Here is a 14606-nt window from a genome sequence, read left to right as displayed (position 1 = left end):
ACAAACACATACCTGCACACACACAAAATACTCTTGTGTCGAATGGGTTTCAATAATATCCTAACAATCAGTTGTGTGACATGGTTTAAGCTTTTGCACTTTTAATATATATTGTGTATAATAAGCTATTTTGATCAATTTCAGTCTTCAAATTAAATTCCAATTTAATTGAATTTACTTTTCAGTTTACTTTACTGTTACAATGTTCCATTACATAAGTTGTTCTATATTGTAAACAATTACATAAAAAGATCAAATTAAAGACTCAGGTGAATGAATAGGCTCCTAGTTAGATTGTTGAAAAGATGTTTTCTTTAAACTTATGAACACAATAGCTTGTAATTGTTTGTAATACAGCCCAGTAAGCACAATGAGAACATGGAATTTTTACTCATCATTCATTATTCACCATAATGTGATTTATGAGGCTAAATAATCCCTCTAAACAAAAAAACAAAAAAAATAACAGCATATCAAAATGTTGGGATTGCACTTGGAAAACAAAAACCAGCATCCAAAGGGGGTCCTCCAAGTCATTAAATGCCATTTGTATTTAAAATCAAAACATTTTCTATAATCCACATGGAAGTTCGCTTCTTCACTGCTGTTTGTCGGCCTCTGCTAATTACATAATATAGCAATAATAAAGATTTGCTGTAATATTGGAAAAGGAATGCTGTGTTTTGAGTTGAACAATTTTCATCAGTTGTATCAAACCTCAGTTCTGGGTAGCCAGAGTCCATGCTATTTTTTGCCATTTCCTCTCAATCAGCAGACCTTTGAGCCAATCAATAAATTAAATTAGCCACCGAAGTGCAGGAATACATAAAAACCAGCAGACACTGTAGCCCCCATGATTCAATTTGAAATCCCTGGTTTACACATTCAAGCCAAGACTGTGTGAGCAGGACATCACTAAATTCAAAAGCAACGCACCACTGGCTACAGCTATAGCTGAAAACATACTAAGGTTACTGTGAAGAAAAACTAATTCATAGTCAAGCTATAGGCTACAATGTCAGGTGCTACAATGCAGGTGACTGCAATGGTTTATTAAATGTGTGTAGGCTTCTCATTTGTGACATAAGCATAAACAAATCCAGATATCCAGACCGTTTCATTGTTGAAACGGCCGATTCAGAAAATGTTCAGACCCCTTCACTTTTTGTACACTGTGTTGTAGATTTAATTTTGAATGGATAAAATTTGAATTTTTATTAATAATTGATAATGACAAAATGTTTAGAAATTCTATCCATTTTATTAAAAATCAAAAACTGGAATCTCAGTTTATACAAGTATTCAGACCAGTAATTTGTAGAAGCCCCTTTACAGTTTCAAGTCTTCTTGGCTAAGTCTCTACAAGCTTTGCACACCTGGATTTGGGTAGTTTATCCCATTCTTTCCGGCAGATCCTCTCAAGCTCTGTCAGATTAGATGGGAAGTGTTTGTGAACTGCCATCTTCAGGTCTCTCCACAGATGTTGTATGGGGTTTTAATTTTAGTCTACCTGTCCCTGCTGCTGAGAAGCACCCCCATAGCATGATGCTGCAACCACCACCATATGGATGGTATTTGCCAGGTGATGAGTAGTGCCTGTTGTTTGCCAGACATAATGCTTGAAGTTCTGCATAAAGAGTTACATTTTTGTCTCAGAGTATTTTTCCTCATGTGCTTCAAATGTTGTTTGGCAAACTTCAAGCTGTCATAGGCCTTTTACTCCAGAGTGGCTTCAGTTTAGCCACTCTACCATAAAAGCCTGATTGATAGAGTGCTGTGGAGATGGTCATCCTTCCAGCAGGTTCTCCCATCTCTGCATAGGGCTCCCTGACCAAGGCCCTTCTTGCCTGGTTACTCAGTTTGGCTGGATGGCCAAATCTTCTTCCATTTCTCAATGATTGAGGTCACTGTGCTCCTGGGGACATTCAAAGCTTTAAATGGTAAATGATTGGCATTTTTATAGCACCTTCATCCAAAGCGCTGTACAATTGATGCTTCTCATTCACCCATTTATACACACACTCACACACCAACGGCGATTGGCTCCGGCAACCCTCCAACTGCCAGACGACTGCTCTTATTGGCTGAGCCATTGTCGCCCCTTTAGCAATGGTTTTATACCCTTGCCCTGATCTATGCCTCACCACAATTTTAACACACAGGTCTACAGTGCATTCCTTGTTCTTCATGGTTTGGTTTTTGTCCTGACACGCAATGTGAATTGTGGGATCTTATAGACACGGGTATTTCTAAACTATGCCCAATCAATTCAATTTGCCACAAGTTGACTCCAATCAAGTTCTAGACACATCTCAAGGATATTTAAAGCAAACAATATGCACCTGACCACAATTCTGAGTGCTAAAGAAAAGGATCTGAATACTGAATTACAGATTTCAATTTTTGATTTTTAATACATTTGCAAAAATGACAAAAACTTTCTCTTTTTTCACTTTGTCATTATGGGTTATTGAGTGTAGTTTGATGGCCAAAATGTACAATACAATAAAATGTGCAAAAAGTGAAGGGGTCTGAATACTTTCTGAAGCCACTGTAGCCTACCCTATTCTCTATCATATAGTGTACAGGCGTAACGTCTTGTTATGACACATTTCTAATATTAGAATAAACTATTTTTTTAAGAATTCTGTTTCTTGGTTCAAATCATATGCATTTTTATTATTATTTTAGGAATAATAGTCCAATCTGGACTACAATCTGGATTTAATGGACAATTTGCAGGTCACAGTAAAATGTTTACTCGCCCACAGTGCATTAAAATCCTCTTTTGTGTGTAATTAAATGTGAAATGGCACAAAATCATGACATTAAGCAACTTTCTAAAGACTGAAAAACGTATACAGTACAGTGCTTATTACATAGGAAATATGTCAAAAACTTGACATCTCAAAAAAAACGTTCTGCTATAGCAATATACGAATGAACGAACAACACGAAAAGCCAAATGAGGTTAATGTGCGGAGTGGGTCGGCGCTAGGACCCGGTAAGAAGGACCGTGACACGGGAGCACTACAGTCAGAAAGCTTGGGAGGTGTAGTGGAAGAACGGCAAGGGAGTCGGAGTAAACGAGAAGACTTTTACTCAGATTATTGAAGGACATAGCAGTCAAAATAAATCTCCGAAAGCTTCCACGATAATGATCGGGAATCACTTTTGAAACCTTAGTCCAGGTAAAGTGTTGCATTTTGCTTTTCGCGTTGACTGTGAGTCCGACTGCATCTAGACATGGGGTAGATCCCATTGTAGCCTACTGAATGGGATGCGGCTATTCTCACCCAAGCTGCCCTGGCTAGGCCCAGAACCCAGTCAAAAAACTAGCAAAATTCGCCAAAAACAAGAGAAGAATCTGAGCGAAAATTAGGCTACTTAATTTTGCTCTTTATGTTTGAGTTTCGTAAATAGCTTTCTCACATTCTGAACTCAAAATAATACACGCATCTAATATTCGGTTATGGATTTCCCAACTGCAGTGTTATTTAATATAGGCTGCATTTTTCTAGTATTGTACATCGTGTTTTTTCATGAGCCGCCCAGGCCGAATAGCCTATGTGGATGCTCTCTTCTGTCCTGCATTCCATTCAGCAGATCACATGGAAGCTGGTCACTTCAAGTTACTAGGTAGCTATCAACCTGCAATCTACCCCTATTGTTATTTTTTGAAGATCACTGAGGAAGTAAATAGCTAGACTCTTCATTAGACTACCAATCGCGTAAAGAACTAACTTCAGAGTACGCGACTGCTTGTTTTCTGTTGTGACTTTATTGTAAAGGGATTGAGTCGCGAGTTTAGCTTGTGAATTTCTCTGAACTTTTGTTTGTGATGCTGAAGATATGCTTTCTACATATTGATGATAAATAGCATAGCTATATGCTACATTTTACGACCCCTTGTCATAACAAGCCTGGTTAAAAAAAAAAAAACTGTTTGAGAATCGTTTTTGACAGAAGGGTGTTTTTTTCGTTTGCAATTGTTCACAAGCCTCAAATAAATGTCCATTATGTTATAAGAGCACTTGTTATAACAGTAAAGAACTATCAGAACTAACAACGCTTTTGTCGCTTTTGAGGAAACAAAACAAATAGCTGCATATGTAGTACTTGCACAATATGAAAGAAGCCATGTTTCTACAGCATACAGGGGATGACTTTCTTGAGAATAGTGGCAACATTTCGCCAAACTTTATTCTGCTCAAATCATCAAAGCCACCAAGTCTTTAAACAGTGTATGGTAAATGAATGGAGCACGTGGTCAGTACACTGGGCACCTATACGGCAAAGTGCTGTTGAAACTGTTACAGCTCTATCGACAGTTAAACGTTTTAACTTGCATATGCAAAATGTACATCTTTCTGTCTGTTCTCTCTTCTGACATGTTTATAGAAGGTAGGCATAATGAGTGGGTTAATAGGCTGTATGTTATCTTTGTTACTTTAACTTCTGCAAATTGTTATTCTTGTCAGAATGTGTGCAGATGAACATATTGAGCATTTACTTGCATCAAAGTATGAGAGAGTATGATTTAGTGTTCTTGTTGTTCTGCTCAGATTATTTTTTTAATGATTTGTCTTGTTCATTTACCCATACAGTCTTTGGCTAGGTTCACAAAGAAAGTGCTTGTTCAAATTAAGCAAATACTTTCATAATGTTTATGTTGAAATGATTTGAGCTGTGTTTTTCAACATGTAGTTATACATTCATCTGACAAAGCCACACTGTCCTCTAACCTTCATATCTTAATATTTTAAGATACTCTTTACCAGTTTTGCAAGTTCAGCATCGTTTGAGCCTTTCAGATTATTTTATTTCACACCAGCAATAACATCGACATTGCAACAGTCATTTTACTCTTTCTCTTCTATTCCTGCTTTCTATTCCTGCCAGACGCACTGAATGTTAACGATTTCTCAATTTGATTCCGAAATTGAGTTACCTAGTGGCCTCATATTTGTGGTTGGGGAAAAATGCATTTTTTATCATGAGACCATTCCTGTGTCTGTCTGCAGTTTGTAGTCGGAGAAGGGGCATGTGACTCTCTTATCGCAGGGTTGGGGGTGGTGGAGCATGGCATAGTTACTGCTTTACTTGCTCTGTTCTGGATGAGAGGTGCTGAGATAACCATTTCCTTCCTACACGTGTGAAAAATATCGAAGCCCTTGTTGCACTGCTGATGAAAATGCACCATTGGTTCGGTGCACAAACCGAGAAACGTGACTTGAACTCACTGTTGCGGTGTTAGGTTTGTTATGCCAGGTGGAAGGGTCTGAGTTGCAAAAGCCGTCAGCCTGCCACCCGACCATCAGCAACAGAGATCCCCACGGTAACCTGTCCCATCGCATCATATGACCGTCTCTTTTTCTCCCGCGTCACATCTTTGCTCTGCTTCCACCCTGCAATTGTGCAAGTGTCACAACTCTGCCCCTATTCCCGTCAAGGTCATGCAGTTAGGGCAACATAAAGGGTTAAAAATTGTGCACTCAGCAAGCAGTTGTATGCCAGAAAGACAGGTTTATTTGCGACAATTGAAAGCTACATTTGTATCGGTGAAGGTTAAAATTACTTGTCACCGTACTACATAAAGGAAAAGTGGTCAAAGTGACCTTCACAATTAATAGCCTTGTCATGAGCTTCATTAAGAAGCTGGACTGACTGGAAATTAAAGGAATGGGAAGTAGACTGAGAAAATGTATTAAAGGAGAGAGGCATATTAAACTGCAAACAAAACCAGAAAACAGACCCCCGACTCATGCTTGCCTGAAGAATGTGGTGTCTCATTCAAGGTGGTCCATTGGAAACTGAGGGGATGGCAGTTGCTAAGTTACTGAACATTAAAACAAACAACACACTAAAAGCTGTAATTCAGAATAGTGCTTAACTGAGTCTCCCTGTCCAGAGTCATTTGGATGAACCTAGTCATTTGATTATATTTGCTTATGTTAATGAAACTAGCTTTGTACTTATTCGTTTGATTGTTCCCAGTGTCAAATCCAACATAAAAAGTACAAACCTTACTGTGTGTTGAGACACTCTGTGTCAGCAGAGTTGTTCAATTTTTGTGATCTGAATTAAATTTTTTGTTTAAGAATATGTACAGTGGTGTGTGCACCCTTGGTCAAAAAGCCTTTTACAATTAATATCTAGCTACTGTAAGTGAACCGAAGTGAACCTGACCTTTAAATGTTTAAACATGACACATTTCTTCACATTTTAAAGCAAGACTACTTTTTATTTACATTTTTACAGTTTTAATAATAAAAGGAGAAAAGGCCCTGTGCAAAAGTTTGGGAACCCTGTCAGTTAGTACTTTGTCACTCATTTTCAGGCAACTATAACAGCTTGTAAACGCTTCCTGTAGCCAAGTCTTTCAATTCTCTCTTTTGAGAATTCTTCCTGGCAAAACACTTGTAGCTCAGAAATATTCTTTGGGCTCCTTGCATCTCCACAGATTTTCACTAAAATTCAAGTCTGGGGGCTGTGGTGGCCATTCCAAAACCTTCATCCGTCTTTCCTGGAGGTGCTTCGGGGTTGATTTTGAGGTAGGCTTTGGATCATAGACTTGCTGGAATACCCAACCTCTCTTCAGCTTCAATGTCTGGACTGACTTTTGAACATTGGCCTCTAGAATTTCTTGATATTTGGTGGAATCCATTCTTCCTTCCACTCACACAGTATTTCCTGTGCCCCTGGCTGCCACACAACCTCAAACCATAATGGATCCACCTCCATACTTAACAGTTGGCAAGGTGTTCTTCCCTACAAAGGCTTCACCCTTTTTTCTTCAAATGTACCTTCTTTGGTGGTGGCCAAAAAGAAAAAATGTTTGTTTAGAGAGTCCAAAGCACATTGTTTCAAAAGGCTTCAGGCCTTCCAATGTTTTCTTTTTCAGACGCTTAATTCTGTGTTGAGGTCATTCTTTCTTGAAACTCTGTCATGTAGGTCTTTGTTGTTTAAAGAACGTTGTATTGTTATCCTGTGAACAGCTAGACCTGTGTCTGCTACTCTTTTTTTGCAGCACAGCACTTTTTTTTGCTGCACACTGCAGTGATGTGTGGGTTCTTCTGAGCATTTCTCACCAGGTCTCGGGCCATTCTGTCCAAAAACTTTCTTGGTTTTCCAGACCTGGCCTCGACTGCAACTGTTCCATTTATCTTCCATTTTCTAATAATGTTTCTGACATTGGAAGTAGGTTTGGAACAGAGTATTTTTGTAGCCTTATTGGTGGAAATGAACCATCCTCATTCTGAAATTCTTGCACAACTGTGTAGAGGAACTTCTCCTCAGTCCACTCATGGATCGGAATCCACAATACCTAAAGAGTTATGGGTTCAACAAAGTCTAAAGCCTAGACAAAATTGGCAGTCATGCAAACCTCCCCTCATAATGCATTCTGGGAAACTGAGTTTGCAGGTGCACATCCATGTGACCACTGCCAGCTGACCGCATGATCTTGGCAGGGCCAAGGCCAGGCATTAAAACTTTTGGCAAATAATGCCATAAAGTGAACAAAGCAATGTGGCAAATCAAGGAAACTGTAAAGCGTCATTTTAACGAATGCGTCAGAAGCATCTGGTGTCATCCTTAAGAGCATGTGTCAGTCTGTTGCTACATTGTCCAGTATGGGCTGCAAAGTATGCTCAGGACTATTCAATATGTTTTCATGCATCAGCAAAGCAGAAGGCTGGCCTTTCCTCATTTTCAAAAAGACAAAAGTCACCTTGTGCACACCGTCTTGCACTGCGGCTACTTTAGCCAGGGCAGGGCAGGGCACCAAATACGAGACGAACACTGTCTCTGCGTGGTGTCTGAGAGTGGAGCTGTAATCCCCTGGAGTATGGGGAGACATGCTGCGGAGGCAGCCCCGATGCAGTGAACTTGGCACTGTCCTCTTTGCTCTAGAAGCTTGTGACCGCCTCCCTGCTGCACGAGTGCTGCAATGGGGTGGCCCCTGGTGTGGGAGCCGAAATGATGAATGATGGAGAGGAAGGCAGGCGGTGGCCCCAGGCCCCCCTGTACCACGTGACCTCCTGTCAGGGTACCGGGTTCATTCAAGTGCTGCTGGGTGAGAGCTGGCGGTCGCCCAGCTTTCTTCTTCTTCTTTTTTCCGCCGCAGCCCACAGTAGCAGAGCGAAGCTGATCGCATTAACAGCAGCACTGTCGGTGGCTTCAGAGCAGGGGGCCTCTACTGTCACACTCCCTGTGGGCTCTGTGTGTGTGTGTGTGTGTGTGTGTGTGTGTGTGTGTGTGTGTGTGTGTGTGTGTGTGTGTGTGTGTGTGTGTGTGTGTGTGTGTGTGTGTGTGTGTGTGTGTGTGTGTGTGTGTGTGTGTGTGTGTGTGTGTGTGTGTGAGAGTTTACGTGTGCGCGAGCAGCCCAGACCAGAGGGGTACCTTTAATCCACAGCGTTTGATCTCCGTTTGAATCGCAGTGTTAACTGATGGGCCGGAGAAGCCTCAGACAGCTGGGTGTTTGTCTGAAAAGTCACAGGAACACCATGTTCTTTTTTTCTTTTTTTTCGACCACATTCTCAGCAGACGGCTTGACGCAGCAGTTCTAACTGGTCTTAGGTGCAGGCCCCAGCTGTAACCTCTGTAGAACCCCAGACTAGCCCGAATCAGTATCCAAGCTCTCGTTTTCATAAGCGCTGGAGTACAGTTATGCAAGAACGCAGCACACCTCTGCAAACACAAATAAACTTTCTGATGAAATTCATACTATAACATAACAATGCGCGGCAGAATACCAATGCAAACATCTTTTCCTGTATCCTTCCTGAGCCCCACAGAAGGGGCATGTTTGTTAGATGTTCAGTCCCTTCGAGGGCTGCTCAAAGGTTTGGTGCAAGAAAAAAAAAAAGGTGTTGTTCAGAGCCCTGTCAGCATTCTTTCTCAGCGAGAGGGGTGTTTGTGTATCTTGGGTTATGCTGGTGTAGGTGCCGGATTAGTGCTGCAAAGGTCACGGTGAGGTCACTGAGCACGAATGACTTCCTGTGAGGCAGGCTCAGTCAAAATACTCCCTTGTTTACTCTTATGGAGGCAGCGGCAGCGGCAGCCCCTGCCCCTCACCCGTTCTCCCTCTGCATGTAGTTTGAACCAACAAGGTTTCCACTCAGATGTGTACAGCTCCCTATTCGATCTCGCCATTTTATATATCAGTGTGTTAAAAGTTTCATTTGGCAGCTTTGTTGATTTATTATGTAATTCAACAGCAACGACGGTGAGACCGGAGTACTTACAGGGGTGTATTCAGCCTTCAATTTCCATGGCTCAGCCAGAGAGAGGGTGTGAATTTACTATAAACCCATCTCGTATTCACTCTGTACAAGCAGGGGTTGGTCACAGACACCATCCCACCCCTACTGGTTGAAATACAAAGAAGAGCTGCAGGCAGACAGCTGAGGCCCTGAGGTGACACGCCACATATTTCAACCTCCCTCACGCCCCCCAAGTTTAAAATTTTGCTTGTTTTTGTTCCATAATGTGATGGAGTGCTGTGAATGTGAACATGATTGATGGCAGTTACTGGCAGGCGTGTCCGCTTTGGAGGTGCCATTGTACCGCATAAGCTTGACCCTCGCAGGTCCAAAACGGCTCTGTAATTAACAGTTGATCAAGGTACTTGCGAGTGTGTGCTTGAGGGCATGTGTGTGTGCGTCAAGTCTTGTTTAAACGTATTGCATCAGGGTTGTGGCAGGTGATGTTTTGGAGGGCTGTGTAGGTCGCCTGAGGAGCTGTTGTATGCAGACATGCAGGAGAAACCTGCTGCTGGATCTCTGTGTGATCGCTCTAATTTGGGCACGTCAAGCCACCAGAACTTAATATTACTTTTCTGGCCTCCATGTTGCCCAAGGTTATGAGAACAGGAACAAAAGGACATAGGTTTTGTATCAAAAACTAGAATTTTAACGTCACTCCTCAAGTGGGAGGGTGGTTGTTTCAGTCCAGATAGCAAAATCAGACTGTGTGGCCACTTGGAAGTCACTTGTGCAAATGACTTCCAAAACCCTGAAAAAAAAACAAAAAAAACAAAATCTTTTTATTCCCCCTGCAACCGAAATTGGCAATAACCCTGTCTAGCATTTTGGCTGAGCTGCAAATCACAGATAATGATTTGCAATGGGAGAGTCTCTGTGCGCGGTATAAAAGCCACCATAATGTCTGGTTTAATGGAAGACACATTAAGTCCAGGGCCCTTAGATCTGTGACTCATTCCCAGGCTGTCAATAGCAGTGCCGCTTCCTGTGAATGTCCCCAGCCGTCAGCCATGAAGAAGGAGGTCATTTCAAATGTAAACAGGGGTCATTTGTGACAGAGCGGTTTGACACACAGGCGCGCAGGCGGCAGAATAAATTGATATCCATGTGCTATCGGAGGTAATGAACAGCAATATGTCTCATGCATCGTGTGGCAGGGGAACAGGCGCCATGGAGATTACCTGAAAGCTGTCTTCATTCTTCATCGTTACTTAACTCGCAGGTTTTTTGTTTTGCATGCATGTGTTTAAGTGACTCGAAAGGTCAAGAGCACAGATGGCTGCGGAATGCCGAATCGGGCAGTGCAGAATGGAGACTGGCTGTTTATGCTGGTGGTTGAGGGGTTGAGGTGGAATTTTCCTTTTCCATTGTCTCTTCATTAAACGCAGGCCAGTAGGTTTGAGATTCAGAATTGTTCTCAAGAACGCGAGCAGGTTGTTGGTTGTGAAGGAATAACAGTTGAAATTGATTATTTTGTAACTGAGTTTCCTGTGTCCCTCCCTCACAAGAGAATCGTATATTCTTAAATCGTTTGATTATAGGTTGTAGAGTCTAACAAGTTTTTTTCCCACCGTTTCCTCGGAGCCACGGAAAGTCCAGCGATCACGCTTGTTTTCGTAGCGGCAGGAAGGTTCAGTTGGGACGTTAATGTTTGGAGGGGTGTGGGAAATATTTTACCCTCGGATGAGGTTAATCTTTATTTATTTCTCTCTTTTTTTCCCCCCTGCTCCTGCTGTGGAACGCAATAGGTAACTCGTGAGAAAGGCGGTTCCCGGTTTCCACACTTCCTGCTGCGGTTTGAGTGAAGGAAGGTTGGGGATCAGAGCGCCGTCTCTCCCTGTCGGACTCCGCGGACAGACCACCCCTGCAGGCCACCATGACTGATGTGGTAATCGTGAAGGAGGGATGGCTGCACAAGAGAGGTAAATGCTTTCTCCTCTCCTCCGCTTTGATGTTGTGGGCATGCTGTCGTACACATCGTTGCGTGCATTGCGCTTGCGGTTTGAATTTCCAAACACTGAAAGGATCTGTGTCGACTGATTGTTTCATGTGCGTATAATAATGGTGGGGGCTGGTGCAAATGTTAACTATAGAGATTATAGTAATCCTTCGCTGGGCCTTTACACATCTGCTTGATTGTTTGTTTGCTTAGAATTTTTAATTTTACAGGGTTGTTCATCTCTATTCTTGAGTTAACACTGTCAAATATTTTGCCTTTCTTGGGTAAGTAAAGCAACGAATAGACGTCTCAGTTGTGATGACCTTTATTGTGATACAGTCAAACTAGAGCACTCCCTAAGGTAACAAGCAAGCACTGACAATGCAATGAATGATTATGAATGTTGCATTATATTTTCAACGCGTATGGGGCCAATTAAACCTTACAGAATACAATTTAGTCTAGGACTAGGCTTAATTTCTGTGTGAAACTGAAACTCATTTTTGACTAAAGGGCTTACACTCTCTACAGAAAAAAGCTACTTTTAATCACTCAACTCTATATAATGACAACTTTGTACTTTGCCTTCAGAAAAATTAAATTGTACTTCAATAACATTAGCATGAAATAATTCACTTCTAATTCACCAGTATGCTGGGAATGAAGTAGGCAAGTAATTACCCTAAAGCAGTGGTGAAAGGATATTTCTTGAGTACCTCAAGCAAAAAACCTTTTTTTCAGGGTGAAACCGGAGTTTAATTGGCCTTTTCCTCTCATAAAATTGAGCCTTTTTCTTCCACCCAAAAGTTCCAAATTTGTTAGTTCAGTGCAAGTCCAAATAATCTAATCTAGGAATTCTAGAAAATGGTATAATATAATTTTGACTGCAGATTTTTTTATTTTTTGGAAAAATACATTTATACATTTATACATTATCCATTATCCATGTCTGTTCTTTTGACTCTGTACTCCAGCACATTGGATTCAAAATGAAACCATGAATGAGGTTAATGTGTAGACTGTCATCCTTAATTTGAGGGTATTTACACCCATATCGGGTGATCGGTGTAGGAATTACATCAAAGACAGTCAATGAAGCTATTTTGAGGCTGAGAAATGAGAAAAAACAGAGACATGGGCCAAATAATACGCCTACCAAAATGGAACATCATTAAGAAGAAAGAGAGCCCTGGTGAGCTTGTTAATTGCAACATGGCTGGTCGGCCAAGGAAGTCGATGACTGAAGAATTCTCATAATCAAGAATCAACCCAAAATACCTGTCCGATAGGTCAGATTTTCAGGAGGCTGGCATGGATGCCTCACAGGAGACTAGTTTCTAGATCTACAGAGGCTACACTGCAAGATGCAAACCCCTAGTTGGCTGCAAAAACAGTATAGCCGGGTTACATTTGGCTTTAAGTAGCATCTTCTCAAGTTCAATCAAATGCCTCCAAACTCTTTGGATGGTGCTTCATCCCACATGAAGGTAATGATTCCAAACACGCACCAGTGCTCTCTTTCTGTTTAATAATAGTTTTGGTAAGCCTATTGTTTGGCCTATGTCTCTGACAGTCTTTTTCTTATTCCTCAGCCTCATAACGGCTTCATTAACTGTCGTAGGCACAACTGGTCCTCCTGTTGACAAATGCCTATAGTAGACTCCAAAGGCTTTCAAAAGCCTAGAATGAAGACTAGATGGATGCTGTACTAAAAGCTTTCTTATACCTGCACTAAGAAAGCAATTGAATACCCCTGACTAATCAGAATTGGCTAAGAACCCAACTGTCCAGTTACTTTTGGTGCCCTGAAATGGCAGGATTATGCAATGTATAAAAGATAATTCCTCCACTGATCACCCAATATGGATGCAGACACCCTGAAATTAAAGGTGACAGTCTGCATTTTAACCTCATATTCATCGCCTAATTTCAAATCTAATGTGCTGGAGGACAAAGCCAAAAGAACAGAAATTCTACCACTGTCCAAATGCTTATGTGCATTGTATCTTTACATATATACACATGGAAATATTTCACTTAGAGCTTAAGTGTGAAGATAATGTAGTGACAAACTGTTCTTGTTTACTGTTGATAGCAAATAAGAAAAAAAGTGGATATATTTTTTTCAGTTTGCAAAAGGATTATTGTGTATCCCCACATTCATTCTGGGTACTTCATCCCACACGACATGCATGCATGCATTAGGTATACTCTTGCCATTATCCTTGACCAATGGGAATTGGTCCCTGGGTACTGCATTGTGATTTACTCCTTAGTAATTAGGATGTGTTTAATACAGAGGCCAACATATCGTAAATATACTGTATACAATATAAGCAGAGATGTTTGAGAACCATTGATCCTTTGCTCATTATAGTCACTGAGAGGTAATTAAAATGGGTATTAGAGATTATTATTGAAGTATTGGAAAGTGTTGGATACTGTTTTGAAAAGCCACCTTGGAGCAGTCATTCTAACACCCGCTTATGAGTCTCAATGGTGCAAACCTAAACAACTGTGACCATTGTGCATATCTTTCGTATCTCATTGTTACTGAATGAATTCAGATTAGGTTCTTTCAGTGACACAAGAGCTGTGTCTTATGTGGAAATTAAACCTGTTCTCCAGAGCTGCTGCCATGGGATACTATCTGGATTTGGACACTTCTCTTGTAAACCCCCCACCCACCCACTCACCCACTCTCCACTTATCTGCGTTACAGTTGACAGACCACTCTGCTATGAACATGAAATGGCTTCCTGAGATTCAGTGTTCTGTGGTGGTGGTGTCTTTACCTCGTGTTTATGTCCCTGCTGCAGCTTCCCCGCCATAAATCATATGCAAAAGATATTCCTTACTGCTTAGCTCCCAGGTCAATACGTCTTCTCTTTTGACTACTTTTTAATGCCTGTTAATGCGATACCAGGGCGTTGCTGTTAAATGTTTGTCGGGTGTTCTTCATAGGATGCTGTCCAACAAGATGAATTGGAAATTGGTTGAAGAAGTAGGCTTGTGTATATGATAAATATGGTCGATACTAATTCACCAACATAGCACCATTTATATCAGTGCTCCTGACTGTCCATTCACAGTGAATTAACCCAGCAATTAGGCCCATGTGAGAGCTGATCTTAATATAAAGGGCATGATCAGACAAGCGATTGGTCTGACTGTGTCAAAATCAGAAGCACCTGTTTGTGTTGCATTCTGCTTAGCTCCAGGTGTAGGGTGGCTTCCCTTGTTCCCTTCAACCATAGCATGATAACATGCCAAAAGCAAAGCACCAGACACAGCGAGGGCGGTGCCTGTTTGTTTTCTACTCAGAGCGGTTTCACCTCTGACCTCAGTGGAACTCAGGATAAACTGAATGACCCCGCAAGCACTATCGCCTAACTGCCGCC

General features: G+C 41.4%; 1 protein-coding gene across 2 annotated transcripts in view; it reads left to right on the top strand.

Annotated features, from left to right (window-relative positions):
• Positions 1–3030: 3030 nt before the first annotated feature.
• The window catches only part of akt1 (v-akt murine thymoma viral oncogene homolog 1), a 45137-nt gene continuing 33561 nt past the window's right edge, over positions 3031–14606 (top strand). The window contains exons 1-2 of one of the 2 annotated variants that reach the window (XM_061236693.1): positions 3031–3191; positions 11015–11188. In XM_061236693.1, coding sequence (XP_061092677.1) covers positions 11143–11188 — 46 coding nt within the window. In that variant the 5' untranslated portion in view covers positions 3031–3191; positions 11015–11142. Of the gene's footprint in view, positions 3192–3518; positions 3640–11014; positions 11189–14606 lie in introns of those variants that run through there. The other variant, XM_061236702.1, reaches the window with a different exon arrangement.

The sequence above is a fragment of the Conger conger genome, chromosome 1 (genome assembly GCF_963514075.1).
Source record: "Conger conger chromosome 1, fConCon1.1, whole genome shotgun sequence".
NCBI lineage: Eukaryota > Metazoa > Chordata > Actinopteri > Anguilliformes > Congridae > Conger > Conger conger.
This window is presented reverse-complemented; position numbering and strand designations above follow the sequence as displayed.